Raw genomic sequence first — 20,317 nt, 5'->3', positions numbered from 1 at the left:
CTAGCCCAGGGTCACAAAATTACGAGTGTCTGAGGCCACATTTGAATTCATATTTTCCTTACTTCAGACTCAAAAGAAAAATCAAAGAGGTGGGAAAATCAAGAAGGTATATTTTGGAGAAAATGAATAATTGGTCTTTTTAATGGATGGATTTTTCATATAAAAAATTCTTAAAACTTTTGTGTGTGTCATAGACCCATTTGATGGTTTATTGAGTAAAGCTATTTCATTCCTTCTCATAAAGGTAAATTTAATTTCAGCTAGAAGTTAGTGAAAATACTTTTTTTCCAAGTTCACAAAACCCCTGAAATCTAGACATGACTCTTAGGGAAAGAGCCCCTCCCAAGAGAATGACACCACCAGGACTAGAAAGGTTTTACAAGTCAGATTTTGAAGCCCTGGCTAAAGAGTTTGCACTTTATTGAACATATAGTTTAGAGAAAGGGTGTACCAAGTAGGAAGAAAGGTCGCACCAAGGGTATATGACAAGTTTCTGAATTAAACCAATTTTAAAAAGTGAATATGTACTTCTGGTTGGTTAATATTTGCAGGCCTTGAATTGGGGAAGGGGGAAAAAACGCTCGTTTAGTCTAAAAGATCTGTCTGGGGGTCAGTATTGGGGCATTTGGAAAGATGTGCTAGAACCTAGAGCTTACGCTCATAAAGAGTCAGAGAGGGGGGAGGTGCCTACATTCTCGAAGACACGTAAAAAACTTTGGGGAAGGGTTTTGTCTCCAACTCCCGCCTTTAGGATCCTTTCTTTCCCTCCCCTCGAGTTCCCCCAGGAGCCCCACAGGCTGTCAATCAGTGCCCGCTCTGCTCGGACTGGACCGTGACTCTGCCCTTCTAACTGACAGATCACCTGGCGTTCTTTCCTGTACGCGCTCGTCCCCATGGTTGCTGTCAGTCGCTTCAATCGCTCATTGGCCAGCAGACCTAAGAGGTGGGCGGGGAGGGAGTGAGGAGAGCGTTCGGCGACCCTAATTCCCCCCACCTCCTTTTGGTCTCTCAGTTCTTTCATTGGCTACCGGAAAATTAACGGAACCTAAGTAATCGCACGCGAACACACGTGTGTTTGTATGTGTGTATGTGCGTTTGTGTGTTGGGGGTGACGGTACCTCCCCTTTCTGGAGTGTTGGTTCCACTTCTATGACGCTAGCAGTGCGCCTTCCCCCCTTATGGGCGATTGGATGAGAGAGATGTCCGTCACACAGCAGCCCCACCCTTTTTCCTCTCCTACCCTGCCCTCCCTCCTCAATCCTCAATCTCTCCGGAGCTTTTCCAAGTGGCACCCCAAGCTCCCTAATTGACTGTTAGGCGTGTCCCGCCTCTCTTCGGCTTGCATTGGCCGGTAGTACCTGTCACTTTTGTTTAGTTCACCACCCCTTTTAGATTCTGTCCCCTAGTGGTTTCTTCCCTCCTCCCTCCACCCCCCCCACCCCCCACTTTACCCCACCCCTCTAGGAGCCTTAATTAGCTTCACGGTTTTCGTCAGTGACACAAGCTCCTCTTCCCCCTCCTCTCTCTCTTTCCCCTCCCCCGCCGCAGGCCCCTCCCTCTCGCTCTGCGAACTCCTGGCTAGGAGAGCGGGCGCGCACACCCTCCCCAGTATCCACCACCCTCTCAAGTTGTAGCGGTCGCTGCGCTGCGGGGGTTGGCCGTGGGCTGTAGACTGGCAGGCGGGCGGGGTGGGGGAGGGGGGTTTGAACTTGGCGGCGCGGAGCGGAGCGGCGGTGAGCTGGGAGTGGTGTGGAGGGTCAGGGACTGCGGGTCCACCTCCTGCTCCGGGAATGAGGGACTGCCACTGACCAGGAGCAAGGAGACACAGAGAGGGTGGGAGGGACACCGCGGTAGCAGCGGGCGGTGGCAGCGGCAGCAGCAGCTCGAGCCGTGCGGAGCCCCGGGATGGCCGCGGCGGGGGAGCCTCCCGGCAGGAGCACCAGCAGCGGCAGAAGCAACTGAAGCGCTCTCCTGGACGGCTCTTCAAGTCTTCTCCTCCCTGCACTCCGAGGAACTTCCCTCCAGCTCCGCCCGCCTTCGACGCCCGCAGCCCCCAACTTCTTGCAGCCCGGGAAGAGCGCGTGCGGCGCTGGGAACCCGACCCGAGATGGGGCTCTGAGGACTTTGGGGGCAAGGCGCGGGGCGGCCGGCTGGCCCGGGGCAGGAGGAGCAAGAAGAAAAGGAGAAGGAGAAGGAACGTGGTGCTTCGGCAGCGCGGGAGCTGGTTCCCCTTCTCCCGGGAGCTGAAGGCGGGGAGGGTGCGGGCAGTTGGGGGTGACGGGGCCCGGAGGGGGGGCTTCCGCTCCTCTTTCTCCTTCTGCCGTGACCGCCGCCGCCACCGCCTCCATGCAGCGCCAGCCTGAGCTGCCAAGCTCAGCGGTCGCGATGTCGTCGTCGTCCCCGGCGAGCGCCGCCATCTCAGCCTCGGAGAAAGTGGACGGCTTCACCCGGAAATCGGTGCGCAAGGCTCTAAGGCAGAAGCGCGCGCAGGGCTCGTCGCAGTTCCGCTGTCAGACCAACTTGCCCGAGCTGCAGCCCTTGCCCCAGCTTAAAGGTAACCGCAGTCCTCACCGTCGTCCCTGCCATTGCTGGCCCCTGGGCTCGGGCCCCTGTTCAAGCTCTCCCTTCCTCCTCCCTGGTCGGGGTCACTGCCCATCCCGCCACCTCACACTTAACCCTGAGCCCTCGGAGTGCAAAAGGTGGTGTTGGTCTCACCTCCTCGTAGGTACCGAGATAAAGACGCCCTTCCCTTTCCCCTCCATCTCTCTTCGCCACACCCCCCCCCTTCCTCACCAATCCTTTACCACCCCCCCCCACCTCCGCTCCAAATAAAATCTCTGAAGCCCCCGAAGTATTGAAGGCCTCCTGGAGGGAAAGTTGCCCTGGTCTCCCCTTTCTCTTGAGCTGGAGTTTGCAACCTTCCTGGTGTTGGTTCTCCTTTGGCCCTTGGGGTCCTTCGATTGCCTGCGGTTCGGATTTGAACTCGGGTTAAATTTAAGTGTGCTTCTGTCAAGCTCGCCTGTCTCCTTGCTTTAATTATCGGTCCGGGTTTCTTCTCTTCTGACTTTCGCTTTCCTCGGGTTTTCTTACTTTTTCTCTGCTGCTACTTACTCTAAGCCTTTCCCTTGACTTTCTAAGATAACTACCGGGCTGGCAACACAGACACACAACCTCGTTTAAAACGCACACACACCCACACCCACACACACGCTGCCCACTTCTCGTTACACCCCCACCTGGCAACCTTCCCCTCCTCCCCCACTAGCCAAATTCGCCCTCCCACTTATTACTCCTAGAGGCCATATTGATGAAGACTACTAAATGTAAACAGCTGTCTTCGTTAATTGGGTTTTAGGAAATTAAGTTAGGTATTATTTCTTTTTAAGTGAAACTTTTGACTGGATAGAATAAATAGATTTTTCTAACCTGTGGACAGGAAGACTTTATAATCCCTATGGGCTCCAGATGCACGAAGAGTAAACTGGGAAAGGCATAAAATAAAGAGAATACAACGTGCTATGGAATTTTCTCCCGTTGAGTGCGTCGTCAGAGTTGAATATAGCTTTATATTGCAATTCAGAGTGAGATTAGCAATCCCATTGGATTTTCTTCTAAATTTAAAAGATTTTTAATAAGTTTTCCCTGGTGTCATTGAGAAATACTGTAACTTTCCTTTTTCTTTAAAAAAGTACTTTGCATTTCCTTTTTCTCTAGCAAATACTTTGCATGTAGTTTTGACGATTTATTGGGTAAGAATGCTGTCTGAGATTGTAGTATGGTTTCATTTGATAGTTTTAGAAAACTTGTCGATAAAAGTTACAAAGACTGGTTAGTCACCAAAGAAGAAATTCAGTAAAAATTTAGATTTTTTTTTTTTTTAAGGAGTGAAAGGTAAAGCTCACACTCAGATATTTAATTATGAAATGCATAAAGTACATTTTAAAATCTTTCCCCCCCTTTTTGCCCAGCCCTAAAACCAATCTGGTTCCCAGCTGTGTGAATCCAGTTAAGGCTGAAAGAAAAAGCCTCAGAAAAAAACCTTTATAGTATTTATGAAATCTCTAGAACTATTTCTGTTTCTTAGTCTCTAAATAGGAGGCATTTTTTCCCAGTAAAAATAGTGACACATTGCTTCTGTTATTAGCTTTAAGTTTATTTCTTATATGTATGTTAGAAAAATTAATTGGAGCCTAGATATCAGGTGGGCACTTGAGTTCAACTCAGTGGTGGGCATTTCGAGTGATGTCATTCACATGTATAAGAAACTTGAGTTGCTGGTCCTTTTGTTTAGCTTAAATAATCAAAACTGGGGTTTTAAAAGCATTTAATCCTAAATTATCAATTTGATTTTGTAGTTAGAAGAAAGAGCATGAAATAGTTTCATTTTACTGTTTTAAAGGCAAGCTTAAAGTACAGTGTAAATTAGTCTCAGCCTTTTAAATATTATATCCACTTTTAACTGCTAAATAAAAAAGAAAAGTTGAAAATAAAAACTCTTGACTATCCTATAAAGTTGGAAATTCTACCTTTACAACTTTCCCCTCCCCCAACCCCTCAGTGCTGTTCATACTGTCCTAAAAGGTAATTGGAGAGATGTTTGCTCCATTTCATATGATTGGTGCTAGCTTACTTACTGCTCAAGGTCAAATGTAAGTGTGTTCTTTATAATGGCATATAGTTTGAACAAACGAAAAGAGTTATTCATTTTATTTACTGTTTGGTCTTTATAGAAGGAAACAACAAAATGAGAACAATTTAGCAAGTAAACATAGCAGTGAATGTAGGTTTGATGCCTGGATTTTTCAACCAAGATCATTTTTTGAAAAAACAAACTTTTTTTTTTTTTTTAAGGAAAGTGCTTTTTAATAAAATGAACCTAAGCAAGTTTAATCTTTCTTTGCTCTGTTTACACCAATAGGGAAAACTAGGTTAATTTTAATAGCATTTCTAAAATTTGGAGAAAGGACATTTTAACCCATTGCTTCTCTTAGCATTATTTTACTCAATTAATATAACAAATTAGTGATATGGTAATGTAAGTAATATTTTCTCTCTTGGCAAATACTACAATTTCTCTCATGCTTATATGTAATCCTAATAAACAAAGAAAAAATTATATGTGAGAAATTGCATATTTCTCCATGCCCCCAGATTTTATCCTACTATAAAAATGAAATATGCATATGCATTCAGAAACTCTTATGTGTTTGTACCAACCTGCTCAAGTTACAACTTTATTCACGTAGGCCCAATGCTGGCAGAGTGCCAGCCAGCTTTCCCCAGTATAACATGTGCAGGGATTATTTAACTAAATAATCCAATCTTTAGTCTATTTCTGTAAGAAGCTCATTTTGCTAAAATGATTTCTAAAATGGATTTTGGTGTTTTATGGGGAAAATGTAAGTATTTAGTAAATCTGTTATCACAAAGAGTAAGCAAATGTTTAAAAAATAATATGGGGCCTGAAAAACACCACCACTTTGAATTTGTATGGCACTTAACTTTTGTCAAAACATTTGTGGTTTCACTTGAGTCTCCCAATGACCCTAAGTAATAAAATTGACAGACTTTTAAACTTTATGTGGCAATAATATACAATTTTTTTTGTTTATTTGAATTTATTTCAGAGCAAAGTATAATTAGTTTTCCAGAGAAAAATTTTCCCTCTTCTCTCCAACCCGAGTAAGGAGCCACTTTTCCAATGTATTGCAGACATTATTATCAAATTTGTTGAGGATTCAGCCTTCAGTAGGTGTGAAAACATATCAAACAAAATGTCTATATTAATAATAGTTGTAGCTTAATTGTAAGGCTGAGGGTTCTTAACCTTTTGTGGATCATGGAACCCTCAGGATAATGTTAAGTAATTGAATGAAATGCTCAGTTTTAGTTAGATGTTAGTGAAAATAAAGCTATAATTTTCCCCAGTCCCCTGAAATTTAACCAGGGACTGTGGTTAAGAACACTTGCTTTAAACTTGTTATCTTTTGTGAAAACTCAAGTTTTAAAATAAGTTAGGAAATGATTTGCTTTTCAAAAGGATTTGAAAGTTACTCATAACTTATTTACCAAATAAGAACTCAGATTTATCTAATTACTTAAATCTGGTTAATTTACATAGTTTACCTGTACTTCTAAAATATAATTTGGATATAAATTTAATTTTGGTAAATCAACATTTTCCCAATACAAATGCTACATTCTTTACATGCATCTGTATAGAAATGAGTAAGATTAAAGAGTAAGCTTACGAAAAAATGGAAGCCACACATAAGTGTAGCACTTTCCTTGGTATAGACTAAGGAAAAAAGCTGAAAAACTTTATTAAAGGCATGGTGACTTAGCACTTGGGAGTATAAAAGACATTCAGTAAGTTGACTGATAAAATAAGAAATTGGAGACTGGAGGGTCATATGCCTTGGTGGGAGTTGTGGATAAACCACCCATCCAACTATCAGAGAAATATTCCAGAAAATGCAGTCTTCCAAGACTAAAATTCTTCTTATCTGAAATCTGGAAGATTTTCTTATAATTTTGTTGGCAAAAATACAACCCCTCCTTTCCTCCAATTTTTTTCTGAAGTTTTATACAGTCTATAAATCTTAGTTATTTCATCTAAATTATTCATTTAAATTGCTTCAATGTTGATGAATATAGGAATGTTTATATTTTGTTGATTTTTTAAAAAGTTTATAAATGTAGATAACACACACACATATATACACATGCATTTAATTTGTTCATGTTAGAAACTTGTTCTAGAAGATCTGTCATATATCTCTAGAACACAGTGATTTTTATTTCTTAGAATATGCATGTAAGAGTAATTCCTAAATATAGTATCCATTGCTAGTCCTCACATACAGACTTTTCTATTTAAAGCCTTGTATGTGCCTATTTAGGATCAATTTTCTGTTTTTCCAGTTCATTGCTCTTTCTATTCCTTAATGAGAATTATTTTGTAAATGTCTAATTGAATAGAACAAATCACATTAGAAAACAAAAAATTATTTAGAGAAATATCAGGTTAGCCAGCTTGGACAAATGAAAGACTTTTTTCCTTTATTTATAAGTGTTTCTTTTTTGTTCCCTATCCCCCTAAAGATTTCAATGTCACCTCAAACAAGTTGTCTTTGAACTTTAGTTCCTTTTTTTTTTTTTTTTTTTTTTTTAAATTTTCCCCCCTGAGGCAATTGGGGTTAAGCGACTTGCCCAAGATCACACAGTTAGGCAGTATTAAGTGTCTGAGAGCAAATTTGAACTCAGATCCTCCTGATTTCCAGGGCTGGTGCTCTATCCACTGTGCCACCTAGCTGCCCCTCAGTTCCTTTTTCTAAAATTTATCAATATTTACTCACCCACCTTCATATTACCATAAAAGCTGATGTAATTGAAGCATTGTCATTTTGGAATTGAAAGTATTGCTTGCTAACAAGATTGGCTTTGATTAAGAATAAATGAGATGTTTGTGGAATTATACTTAAATTTTTTATTACCTTTAAAATCATTTTCAAGTATATGAGAGAGACCAGTTTCATTATTTCATTTAAAAGATTAGCTTAAGTCCACAACTGAGCTGTTTTCCCTATTGATCTTATTCTCTTTTGATACCTATGCCATTTTTTTGTTCTTGATGATTATAGTATATTTTGCTGTTTCTCTTACTTTTACTATTCTCTTCCAAGCTTCTCTTATTCCATGTGGCTTATTAGTTTCTTACATGCTAGTTTTTGAAATAGTGACTTTTTGTTAGCCCTCAGGTTTGACGCGGTGGAAGTGATCCCAAGCTTTGTTGTTGTTTCTCCTTTTCCCTACCCCCCTCCTCCTCCCTTACTTCTCAGGATTTAAGAAAAAAAGAAAATCCAACTTTTTTTTTTTTTTTTTTTTTTTTCCATTTGGCAGTCATGCTAGTTATTTTTAGCTCATGAGATTTGGTAAAGTCAGGGCTAGGACAGACCAGATGGTAGAATCTCAACTGACTTAAGCTTTTTTTTTTTTTTTTTTAAACTATGTAAGGTGCAGTGATGGAACTAATTGGTTTTTTTGTTTTTGTTTTTGTTTTTTGGTCACATATTCAAAACAATTTTAACATTGCAAATTTATCTGTATCATTACCCAACAATAGGCTGCAGCACACTAAATGTTTAACAGATACTTTTCAAACACATATAATTTCTGGTCACCCCTCACATCTCATTTAATTCAAACTAGCAGAATAAAGAAGGTAGAGCAAACAGAAACCAGACCCAGGACTCATTTCATTATACTATACTCATCATCAATGTTCAGTTCTATAAGAGTTTTTCAAATGTCCTCCTAGTGTATTTTTGTCACATCATCACCACATTTATTTTTTAAGCTTTTTTCTTTTAAAGAAGATACGAGATCTAGAATCCTTTCCCTCTAGTTACATGGTTTGCTTTGTTGCTCTTTTAACATATTCTTGTTTTTTCATGAATATATTGGAGTTTACATTTTGCTTCTTTACTTTGACTGAAAGAGCCTTAGTTTCATCTTTTTGGACATTTCTTTCACCAATATTCTATCTGATACAAATGCTATGCCTCAACCCCCTCAACTTCAAAGAAAGTAGAAACCAGCTTTTCTACTCTTGCATCATATAATTCTTATTAGAATGTTCTGCAACACATTTTGACCTGCTATATATAGCAAGGAACTCATATACTGTTACCATCAGTTGATATAACCTAAACAAAGTTGGATATTTTATTTATAAATTTATCTGTCTTGGTAGTTTAATCAATTTTTATCCCGACAACCCAAAGTTTTTTCAATCTCTTCATTGTTTTTGATGCTATTGTATCCTTGAAAGATCTTTAGTCATGGTCTAAATAAAAAACACTTGGGGAAAAAAGCCAATGAACACCAATAAGTTTTAGTGTTTAAGACCAAAATTCTACTGAAGTCATTTCCTGCATCTCGTTGTGATGTGATGAAAACATGGAGTTCTGAAAAGTCTATGATAACAGAGTTTCGTCACCAGAACATTAAAGAATTTTCACCTCAAAAACTCTATGTTGATAGAAGATGTATCTCTACTGAAATTACCATCCTTGAGTTAAAGTTGAGCACTAATATTAAGAAAATGAAGTCCAGGTTAATGTTACTCAAGTACAGATTTAAAGTAAGAGATTGTTGACTCCCTGATTCTCTGAGATGTGTGACATGTGATATTGATTAAAAATTTTATTACATTGTGACTAAAAAGGAATTCGGTACCTTTGTTAGGAAAATAATTTATTTCTATTGTGGTAACTTTGATACTGAATGTGTACTATACATTTGTAATTAGACAGTTTAGAGCAATATGCACTGATTTGTCATATTTAAAGTGAATTCTTTGTCAGAACATTCTTGAGAACAGAGTTAAAATATATAATCACTTGTAGTAAGTTCACCATTATGTAACAAGAGAACTGAGTGCTTTTTCTCTTAAGTTTTATGTGACAAGCTAGGCTTATGCAAAATGGGCTTTACTTGTCTGTGCAGGATACAGACTAATAAGCAGTTTCAAGCCTACTCATTATGCATATCTTTTGAACTCTCTTTTCTGAAGGAAATAATGTAATAATTCACATGTGTTTTGGGATGAGAGGGAAATAAAATAGAATTTTAAAGAATTTTTAATTTTCCAAAGAAACAACCTTCATGAAGGTTTTTGTTTTTGTTTTTAATTGCTGAAAAATAATATATTCACAGAATCAAAATTATGGTTCTGTTACTGACTTGGATACTTAAGGTGAATAAAGAATTCCTTGGGAACAAACTCCTCCTGGTGGAATGATGCTGTTAGTTGCATCCATACCAGCATTACTAGCATGCTTTATTATTTCATATATAATTTAAAAACTGATTCAGTGATTTATTTTACTTGTCAATAAAAATTTATTTTCTTATTTAATAAAAATCTTCTTTCAAGATCTATGGAAAAGAACATTTTAAATTTGTGAACTTAGGTACTCAAAAACTTTTGCCTTAGGCAATAAACAGACTGATCCAGACATCTACTTTTAAAGATTAGCTAAGATATTAAATTTTTATGCTAATTTTTTTTTTTTTGTTACTACATATCTATGGCGGCATCCTATAGGATTAGAAATACACAGCATAGGAATAATAAATCTCTGTTTAAATTATATGTTATAGTATTGTTTCTAATATGTTGTAAAGATTGAATTGTAAGGATAGTTCTAAAACTTTTCTTTCCTAATCAAAAGAAAAATTAAATTATTAAAGTCCACTTCATTTTTGTCTTTAAAATATATATGACAAATGTGTTCAGAACAGAGAGGTTCTTATCTTTGAATTAGCAAAACAGGGTATTTCTTCTACTGACTGCATATCTATTAAGTTGGCTAACTGAAGTAATTTCTTAAAACATGGTATTTATTGTTTAATATGAAGAACATGTGTTCCAGCTAAAAGTAAAGTGTAACTTATAGCAGAATAAAATCTGCTGTTTTTTCAGTTGCACTTTTCAGGCTTTTCTCCTTGACCAAAGTGAGAGAAATTAGCTTTGCAATTTGATGTGAATTTCTTTTCCTTTTGAAACCATAATATGCTTGTTCTATATGTTTTTTTTTTAATATAATCAGAGGTACAACATAAACAAATTTATGAGTAAGATCCTAGCATAGGATTACTGGAAGGAACCTTAGAGATCATCTAATTTATCCTCTATTTTGGTGATGAGGAGAATGAGACCTAGAAAAATTAAACAATTTACCTAAGGTCAAATAGGTAGTAAGTAGCAAAGCAAGGATTTCAACATAATTCCAATCCAGTACTCTTTTCATTGCCCTGATCTTTCCTTCACACCATGTGTATTTCTCAAATCTTACAGAATTGATTCTTTAGATTTGTAACATATTCAGTGTTTTTTAAAAGAAAACTTTCTGGTTGATGTTCATATTTACTAAAATTGCAATTTTGCAAGTTGGAAACTATTTCCAGCTAAATATGAAGTAGAGTGTAATTTTTAGAGAGAAAAATCTACCTGTGTGGAAGTTTTATTCTTGTGAATATCATTTATTTAATTGTATCTGAAATATCAGATTTATAATCTACTACTGATCTCATCCTTTAAAGTTGCTGTTGGCATCTATCAGCATGAAAATGAAGAGCATTTGCATTTCCAACAATAATGTAAATCAAATAGCTCTTTTTCTATGCTATAACAATGAACATGAGATAAGTTTTACTGAGAGACTATAAAACAAAATATCTTAATTTTCCTCTTGGTTTTGGCCCCATATATATTTTTATTACTACATATCATTCTCTTTGTTTCAGGCAAAATTGTGGTTGGTATTTTATGTCTCCATTTTGATCTTGATTTATTTTATTTATATGTTTACTTTTTTTCTTTTTGAAATAACCTGAATTTTACCACCAGAATGTTTTGTAAGAGAAGACATTATTCAGTTTTAAAAGGAGAAATAGGACAGAGGTGTTCAGATGTTTATAGGGTCACCTGACAAAATCATTGAATTTAATCATCAATAACTAGGAATTTTGATTTGGAAAAATTGGGTAGATTAAGTTGTAGCTTTGACTGTCTTCTTGCAAAAACAAAACAGTATAAGAACTCTAGATAGTACCATGAAAAAATTAAAAACAAAACAAATTAGAAAGAAATGAGATTCAGAGATATCTTGATTTTCTCTTCCATACTCCTTGAATTTTTGAGCTACTGATTTGTGTCAAGAATATATTAAGGTCTTAAAATGTTTAAAACACCATGCTTGCTCAGTGCTGGAGATAAAAGGGCAAAATGAAGTTACTCCCCTTAAGGAGTTTACATTCTTCTGGGTATTTGGGAGCATAGAACATATTTGCTGTACACAGAGATATTTGTGTACAGGACAATATGAAAAGCTAGCACTAACAGGGTGTGTTTCTGTCTGTGTGTGTGTGTGTGTGTGTGTGTGTGCATACACACACACACACACACATACACACACACACACACACACAGAAATCAAGAATGGTTTCAATAGAAGGAGATCCATGAAGGAAGCTAGAGACTCTTAAGTGGTAGATATGAAGGACAGCAGTGTCTCATACATGGGAATGTGGAATATGGGAGATGGTGTATCAAGTTCTGAGAAAAGCACATAGACTTATATGACTGGAACATAATGTGTAAAATAAGTCTAGAAGTGTCCTCTGGAGCCAAATTGTGAATGGCTTTAAATTATAAAGGCCAAACTCAGGAATTTGTATTGTTAATCAGGAAATATAAAGCGCCTACTCTGCACCAGGCACTGTGCTAAGTGCTGGGGATAAAAGAAAGGCAAACATGTCATCTCCTCAAGGAGTCCTAGAGGATAATGAAGGAAACAAGCAAACAACCATGTACAAACAGGATAAATTGGAAATAGTCAAGAGAGGGAAGATACTAGTTTGAAGAATCACTAAAAATTGAACTGAGGAATAATATTGTGAAACTTGTACTTTAGGAAGATTATTTTGGTAGCTATGTGGAAAATTGATTGAGAATGGAATAGGAATTGAGAAATTAGAGGAGGAGACCCTTTTGGTCACCCAGGGGAGAGGACCAGAACCAGAGTAGTAATCATGTGGTTATAAAGAAAGAAGATGTATTGGATGTGGAAGTAGTCAACAAGACTTGGACAAACTGATTCGATTTGGTGGGGACAAGAAGATGAAACAAGAGTTTACAAATAGGCAATTGGAAAGATAACAGATGAAGGTGTATGGTGACATGCTTAGGAGTTGGTGAAGACCAGTTCCATTTTGAACATGAGTTTGAGATGCCTAGAGGCCATGTAAGTAGAGATATTCAGCAGGCAGTTAGTAATGCTAGACTGGAGCTCAAGAGAGAGACTAGCACTAGATACTATCTAGATATTGATACAGTGATAGTTACAAGTCTATATATGGATCTTTGGTATCTATATCTGGGCATCATCTATGCAGAGGTGATAATTGAACCAGTTGGACCTGATGAAATCAACCAGGAACAGAGAGCCTTGTGGAACAAGGCAAGTGACCTTTTAGATGCTCAGATCTAATCAGGTCATTTACTACCCCCCTCCTTGGACTCAGTAAACAGTGTTTCTCTATGCCCTTGAGGATTAATTATGAAATCCTTTATTTGGTTTTCAAACCTATTCCACCCTGCCCTCCCCCCAACCTTTCCCGGCTGTTCCTTGAGCAAGAAGCTCTTAAGCATTTATTTTCAGTTATCCTGAATTTCTGGAATGTTCTCCCTCCTCATCTCCAAAGACCCAATTACAATCCTACCTTTTTTAGGAAGCCTTTTCCTATCTCTCTTAATACTAGTGCTTTCCCTGTTAATTATTTCCTATTTACCTTGTATATAGCTTGTTTTACAAATTATTTGTATTTTATCTATCCCATTAGATTGTGAGCTCCCCAAATGATAATTATTATATTTTATTTTTATTTCCCCAGTACTTATTACTGTGTCTGGTACATATTGTTTTTCATTTGTTTTAGTCACGTCTGACTTCTCATGAGCCCATTTAGGGCTTTCTTGCCAAAGATGCTAGAATAGTTTGTCATTTCCTCCTCCAGCTTATTTTACAGAGGAGGAAACTGAGGCAAACAGGATTAAGTGACTTAACCCAGGGTCACACAGCTCTTAAGTTTCTTAGGCTAGAGTTTAACTTTGGTATTCCTGACTGGTGCTCTATATCCACTGTGCTGTCTAGTTGCCCTCATCCTTTGCATACTAATGGTTAATGATTCCTCTTCTCCCCTCCTTCCCCCCAGGCAATTGGAGTTAAAACTGGCCTAGGATCACACAGCTAATAAATATCAATTGTTTGAGGCTGCATTTGAATTCAAGTCCTCAGGTCCTCTTGACTCTAAAGATGGTGCACTGGGTCACCAGCTGCCTCTTAATAATTGTTTATTAACTTTGATGGTTCTAAGAGGTGAAAACCTGAGTAAAGGCTATTGGGATTTAACAGTAAAGAGATTATTGATAAACTTCAGAAAAGTTTATTTGAGTGATGAAGCTGGGAGCCATATTGCAAAAGGTTGAGAGAGATGAATGGGAGGGGGAAATAGATGACTTTTTCTTTTAACTTAAAAATAGAAATTTATTAATTTTAGATATTCTTTTTCAAAAAAATTTCTAGTTCTAAATTTTTCCTCACCCATCAAGAAGGCAAGTAATACATCAATTATACTTTTGAAATCATGCAAAACATTTTCATGTTACCCATATTGGAAAAATAAAAGCAACAAAAGTAAAGTGAAAAAAATTAGATTTTAATCTATACTCTTGAGTTTATTAATTCTCTTTCACTGGAAGCCAATAGAATTTTTCATCATTATTGATTATTTACTTAGATAATTATTGATTAGCCTAGCTAAATCTTTCACAGTTAATCTTTGTTACAATATTGCTCTTAATGTGTACAGTGTTCTCCAAGTTGCATTAGTTCATATAAGTCTTCTCAGAGTTTTGGATGAGTTTTTCTACCTGTTTAGCTAGGAATGGGTTCAATATCAGAGACTGATAGGATGGTAGGGTCAAGTGAAGGATTTTTTTTTTTCCATTTGTATTTTTAAGAATGAGAACAAGGAAGCAGGGAATTCACCAGTAGGTGGGAAGAATGAAAGATGAGAGGAGGATGGTTGAAAAGATGGAATAGGATTCGAATCTGCTGCCTTTGTTACAGACTGGAACAAAGTAACAAAGAATTGTTAGTGGGTATGTGGGACATCATTGAGGGGTTTTATTAAGATAGAACAAGGAAGAAGGTTCTTGGGATGAATGTCATATTTTTTCTTGGTAAAGTGAAAGGTGAGATGCTAAAAAGGAGAGAGTGCCAATGTGCTATAGAAGACTAGAAAAAAAGAAAGTGTGAAACAGCAGCTGTAGAAAGTTTGTAAAAAGTCAGCTAAGGAGTAATAAAAATGAAGGGCCTAATTGAGATTACATAATTTATAGTGGGTTAGACTGCTACAATCTATAGTGGATCCAGCACAGAATTATTAGGAAGATGGTCTTTGTAGCTTTGTAACTAAAATCTACAATGTTATACTGTGGCCAATATGGCAACAGTGTAATAATAACTGGGGGAGGGGAGTTTCTCCTGGCAGAACAGGAGTAACTTCTTGGAATCTTAGGCTTTTTCTTATTTGAGTGAATAGATCTACTTTTTCATGATTACTTTGTAATATAATTGTACTGATACTTTTTATTGCAATTGAGAAAGCTTATTTTTACAGTTACTATTTCTAAAAGTAAAATATCAAATACATGGGAAAAGGCTTATTTCCTATTAGGAAATACTGAATTATTTCTTTCAAAGGCAATATGAAATAGTGAATAGTGTTACATTGGGAATCATGAAGAAACAGGTTCAAATCCTGCCTTTCCTTAGACACTTAGTGAATATGTGATTGCTGTATTTCTGTTTATTTGTAAAGTAGAACTGGCCTCCATCTTGCTGCCCCTTAAATTCCTTTTCACCTCAAAATTCATGATCCTGTTACTTTAATCTCAAATTCCGTAAATCAGTGGGAGAAAATATTTCTTAGAAGATGTTAACAGCTATTATGCAGTTGGAATAATATCTTTTAACTATAGTAGCAGATCTGTATGTCAAGAAGGATGATTTTTTAAAATGTAGAAATAGAGAGGGATTTACTTAGTTATCCTATGTTTTCGTGTATTTTATAATTCATATCAAATGCTATTTTTAAAAAAGGTTTTGCTATCATGATATTGCCATTTGACCCATAGTTTGATTTTTTTTTAAGGCCATTTTTCTGTTAAAGTGACAAAAGTAGAAAGTAATCTACCCTTGTGATTGATTCCTATGGATTCAACTTAAAATTTTCTTTCTAAATCTATCCCTCTCTCTCTAAGAATCTAGAACATATTTCTTGGGCCCCATTTTTCTCTTTCTGGGAAAAAAGATAATCTCTTTGTGGAATCTGGGATATCTTATTGACTTTTATTTCTCTGAATTTCAGCTTTCTTTCATATTTAAATTTCTATTTAGTAGTCATTCCACTTAAAAATAAGTCATCTTTTGGAATATTGTTTCTAGTAAGTTAATATAAATATGTTAAATGAATTATCATGATTTCTTAAAATGTTTGGTTTATTAGGTTTCAAAATGTTGCATTTAAGGGTTCCCATTCCACCTGACTGGCAGCTAGGTAGCATAGAATATAGAGTGCTGGGCTGAAGTCTGACAGACTCATCTTCCTGAGTTCAAATCTGGTCTCAGACACTTATTATATATGTGACCCTAGGCAAGTAAGTTACTTAACTCTATTTGCCTCAGTTTCCTCATCTGTAAAATGAACTGGAAAAAGAAATGGCAAATCACTTCAATATCTTTGCCAAGAAATGGAGTTGTAAAGAGTCAGACATGAAATAACTAAACATCTTATTCAAGTCTAAGAAAGAATAAAGAGTATTTCCTATGGTTCCTATAGTTTTCTTAATAGTCTGGTCATCACAGCAAAGTTCTTATGCTCAAATAGTATCAGTATTTTGGGGGAGAGAATACTGATGTTGCAGATGTGTTACAGTAATTGGACTGAGAGAAAAGGAGCAGGATGAGAAGTAGCAGCAGAGCTGTCTGCTTGAGAGCAGGTAATTTTGGTGCAGGATAGAAGGAGTTGATGGGGAAAAAATAGAACAGGTCTTAGGGTAGTTCTGGGTCAAGTATAAAAATTAGAGGATAGTGGTAGAGGAAGAGAGTAATATCTAGAAATTTAGATTTTTTTAATCTGGTGAATTATTTAATGAAATGTCAATTCTTGAAGGATTAATGAATCCTGAATATTTAAGAAATTTTTAAAAATATCCCAGTAGAGTATTTAACACTCAATATGTGTATACTGAAGAAATTGGTACAGAAAAATTATAGGGTAGAAGGAAGTGGATAGCAGTTTATCTTTTCACTTGATCCAAAGAACCTTGATTTCATTAAAACAACAACTGTTAGACTTCATTTTGTGAGATTTTATGGTTATGTGAAGTAGTCCAAGGGGTTCCTTGAGAAAAAAAAATTATGATGGTTTATGAGTGAGTACAGGAATCTAATTTGCTTTGTGGTCTGGGTTGTGTACAGGATGTATGTTCAGTCAGTGTTGTTAACTGCCAGAGATTGGTGGGAATGCAACATGTGACAAGAAGTTCACATCATTTTGGTTTAGAATCAATCTTTGATCAGCTCATATAACAGAGTATGTCCATTTGTATTCTTTCTTTTCCCTATAAATATTTTTCCCAACAATACCTATGAATCACTGTGGTGATAAATGAAAAAATCCTGAATTTGAGTCAAAGGATCTGGGTTATAATTTCTCCATTACTGTTACCACTATTTTGTTATGATCCTGAACAAATAATTTAGACTTTTTTAATTTCCTCATCTGTAAAGTGAGGGAAATAAACCAAATCACCTCTGAGCTCTAAATCTATGAGACCCCATTGTGGATGACTGAATGCGAGTGAATGCAAGTCAAGATATATAATTACAAATATCCACTAACTTAGTTTGAGAACTAAATCCCAGACAAAAAAGGAACATAAATGTGAATGACCATAGCAAGCTACAGCTTGTGTTTATTTCTACTGATCTAAGACCCCCTTTCAACTCTTGAGATATTTGAGCTTTGAAATTATACTGTATATATTTGTTTACCTGCTGTATCCTTCTGTAGAATATAAGTTCCTTGAGAGCATGAGTATTTGCATTTTTTTCTTGTACCTCTCATATCAAATACAATGCTCCATATATGAGCTTTTAATTTAAAATTTTTTTTGATTGGGTTGGACCAGGTCACAACTTATCTATATCCCATCTATGTATTACTAATAGGGTTGCCTTACGCTTTAAGAGTCTGAGTGATTTACCCATGATCATAAATGTTAGAGGTAGAATATGAATATAGATCTTTCAGACTCCAAACCTGGTACACCATATACCAATCCATTTCTCAGTCCAAATAGTACCGAACAAAAATTCTCTTCATTGTTCCCAATAAGTGGATATGTAACTTTCTATATAGACATGTAATGGAGGGGAACTCACTACCTCCCTCAACATCCTATTCTATTCGTACATAGCTCTAATAATTAGAAAAGCAATGGACAGAATATTTGCAGGATTTTTTGAATCCTGTCTCAAGCAATTGCTAGGTAGGTAATCTTGCTTAAGTCACATAATCTTTGTCTCAGTTTCTTTGACTGCAAAATGGCAATAATGATAACACCTACTTTGTAGGGTTGCCATGAGAATCAGAAGAATATCTGTAAAGCACGTTGCAAAATATTAGCTCTTACAAGAAAATGTTCCTTAAATCAAGCCTGTTTACCGCTACAAACCCTTTCATCTTTGCCATGATAAATAATATTGAATAGCACAGAACTAAGTGCAGATCACTGGAAGTGTTACCACTAAGTTCTTTCCACCTTGCCATTCATCCATTAATGACTACCATATAGATTCAATCATGTAACTACAGATCCAGAGAGACACTGCTGGGTCAAAGAGTACACACAATTTTAAAGCCTTTTGGGCATAGTTCCAAATTGCTCTTCAGAATGGTTGGATTATTTCACAACTACCAACAATGCATTAGTGTCTCAATTTTCCCACATATCTTTTCCTCCAATATATCTTTTCACATCATTTTAGCCAATTTGAGAGCTATGAAGTAGTATATCTTAATTTGCATTTCTTTAATCAATAGTGATTTAGAACATTAAAACTGTTTCTATGGATAAATTTGATATGGAGATTTTGTTAGAAATGAATAATATTTAAAGCTTCAATAATTTTACTCCATCTGTCTTTCTAACCTCATACACTATTCATCTTCCGTTGAGACTAGACTGCTTGTCTTTCCCAACACAGAGAAAGATTTTAAAATTTGCCTTCAAATCCCAACTCAGTTGCCACCTCTTACATTTTAATTCAACCAGCACTTTAAAAGTAACTGCTGTATATAAGATATATTCTTAAGTATTAGGGATTGGAAGTGTAGTATGTAGCAATAGAATGCTAGCCTTGGAGTTAGGAAGATCTGAGTTCAAAAACCTATTTTAAACTTAGTAGTTATGTGTAACCAAGAGTAAGTTTCTTTACTTAACTCTAAAATAAGAAGGGGGGAAAGGAAGAAGCATTAAAAGTATCTACTGTTTTCTAGACACTGTGCTAAGTGCTTTACAAATGTTATTCATCTGATCTCCACAACACTGGGAGGTACTTGCTATTGTTTCACAGTTGAGGAAACCTAGTCAGGTAGTGTTTAGGTGACCTGCTCAGGGTTACACATTTTAGCTAATAAGTTATCTCACGCTCAGATTTGAATTTGGATCTTCCCAACTCCAAGTCCAGCACTCTCTCCACTGTACCACTTAATTAGAAATAATAATACTTAATAATACACACAGATTTTTTGTGAGGCTTAAATGAGGTGTAATATAGAGTATGTTTTTTTGCAGACTTTGAAGCATTATGATAAATGGCACTATCCTGAAAATAGGGAATTATGGCTATAGAATTGAACTTCAGAGTTCAAGATCAGGACTTGTGGCAATTTCAAATAACTGTAAGGTTGAAAGCGTGAGTATTTTGATCATGAAGTAGAGTGGAGAATTGTGAGGACATGGGAGTTGAATTGAGGGAACAAAGGTATTGAGATCATAAATGAGGCTGCTGAAGTCAACCAGGAAAATGACAAGAGAAAAGAGAGAGAGTAAAATTGTGAGCAAGGTGTTGGCTTTTGTAGGTCAGGAGATGACTGTGCCAATGAGCAAGTATTTTCTACCTTCTCTGTACTAGGTGCTGGAGATACAAATACTGAGAATGAAACTACTCTCAAGGAATTGTACGAAGAGAAGAAATACAAAATCCAAGCAAAGTAGTAAAATACAAGGTAGCTAGGGAGGGTGGGGACCAATGGTGGGTGGAAAAAGGGGATCAGGAAAAGCTTATATAAAAGGTAGTGCCTTGAAACTGTCTGTAGAAGGAAGAGACATTCACTGGTGAGGTGGTGAGAGGGAGAGAGTTTTCCAGGCATCAGATTTCATTTCAAAAGCACAGAGGTAGGAGATGGAAGAGAAATTAATTGCTGTTGTGTAAAGAACAGAAAAGTCAGTTTTACTGAATATAAAATGTGGAGGCAGGTGAATGAATGAGTCTGAAAATGTTGGGAATTGGTTGTAAAAGGGTTAAAAGTCAATGGACCAGAGGACAGTGGGGATGGAAAATAGTATCATACTCTGAGGGGGAAGGGAATAAGTATTTGTATAGTACCTACTATA

The 20,317-nt window shown here is 36.7% G+C and overlaps 1 protein-coding gene across 3 annotated transcripts in view; it reads left to right on the top strand.

Annotated features, from left to right (window-relative positions):
- The first annotated feature begins 2,272 nt into the window (after positions 1–2,272).
- The window catches only part of PPP2R5A (protein phosphatase 2 regulatory subunit B'alpha), a 72,976-nt gene continuing 54,931 nt past the window's right edge, over positions 2,273–20,317 (top strand). The window contains exon 1 of one of the 3 annotated variants that reach the window (XM_051998424.1): positions 2,273–2,554. In XM_051998424.1, the coding sequence (XP_051854384.1) occupies positions 2,347–2,554 (208 nt within the window). In that variant the 5' untranslated portion in view covers positions 2,273–2,346. Of the gene's footprint in view, positions 2,555–19,492; positions 19,930–20,317 lie in introns of those variants that run through there. The other 2 variants (XM_051998426.1, XM_051998425.1) reach the window with 2 other exon arrangements.

This window comes from Antechinus flavipes, chromosome 4 (assembly GCF_016432865.1).
Source record: "Antechinus flavipes isolate AdamAnt ecotype Samford, QLD, Australia chromosome 4, AdamAnt_v2, whole genome shotgun sequence".
In the NCBI taxonomy this organism is placed as follows: domain Eukaryota; kingdom Metazoa; phylum Chordata; class Mammalia; order Dasyuromorphia; family Dasyuridae; genus Antechinus; species Antechinus flavipes.
This window is presented reverse-complemented; position numbering and strand designations above follow the sequence as displayed.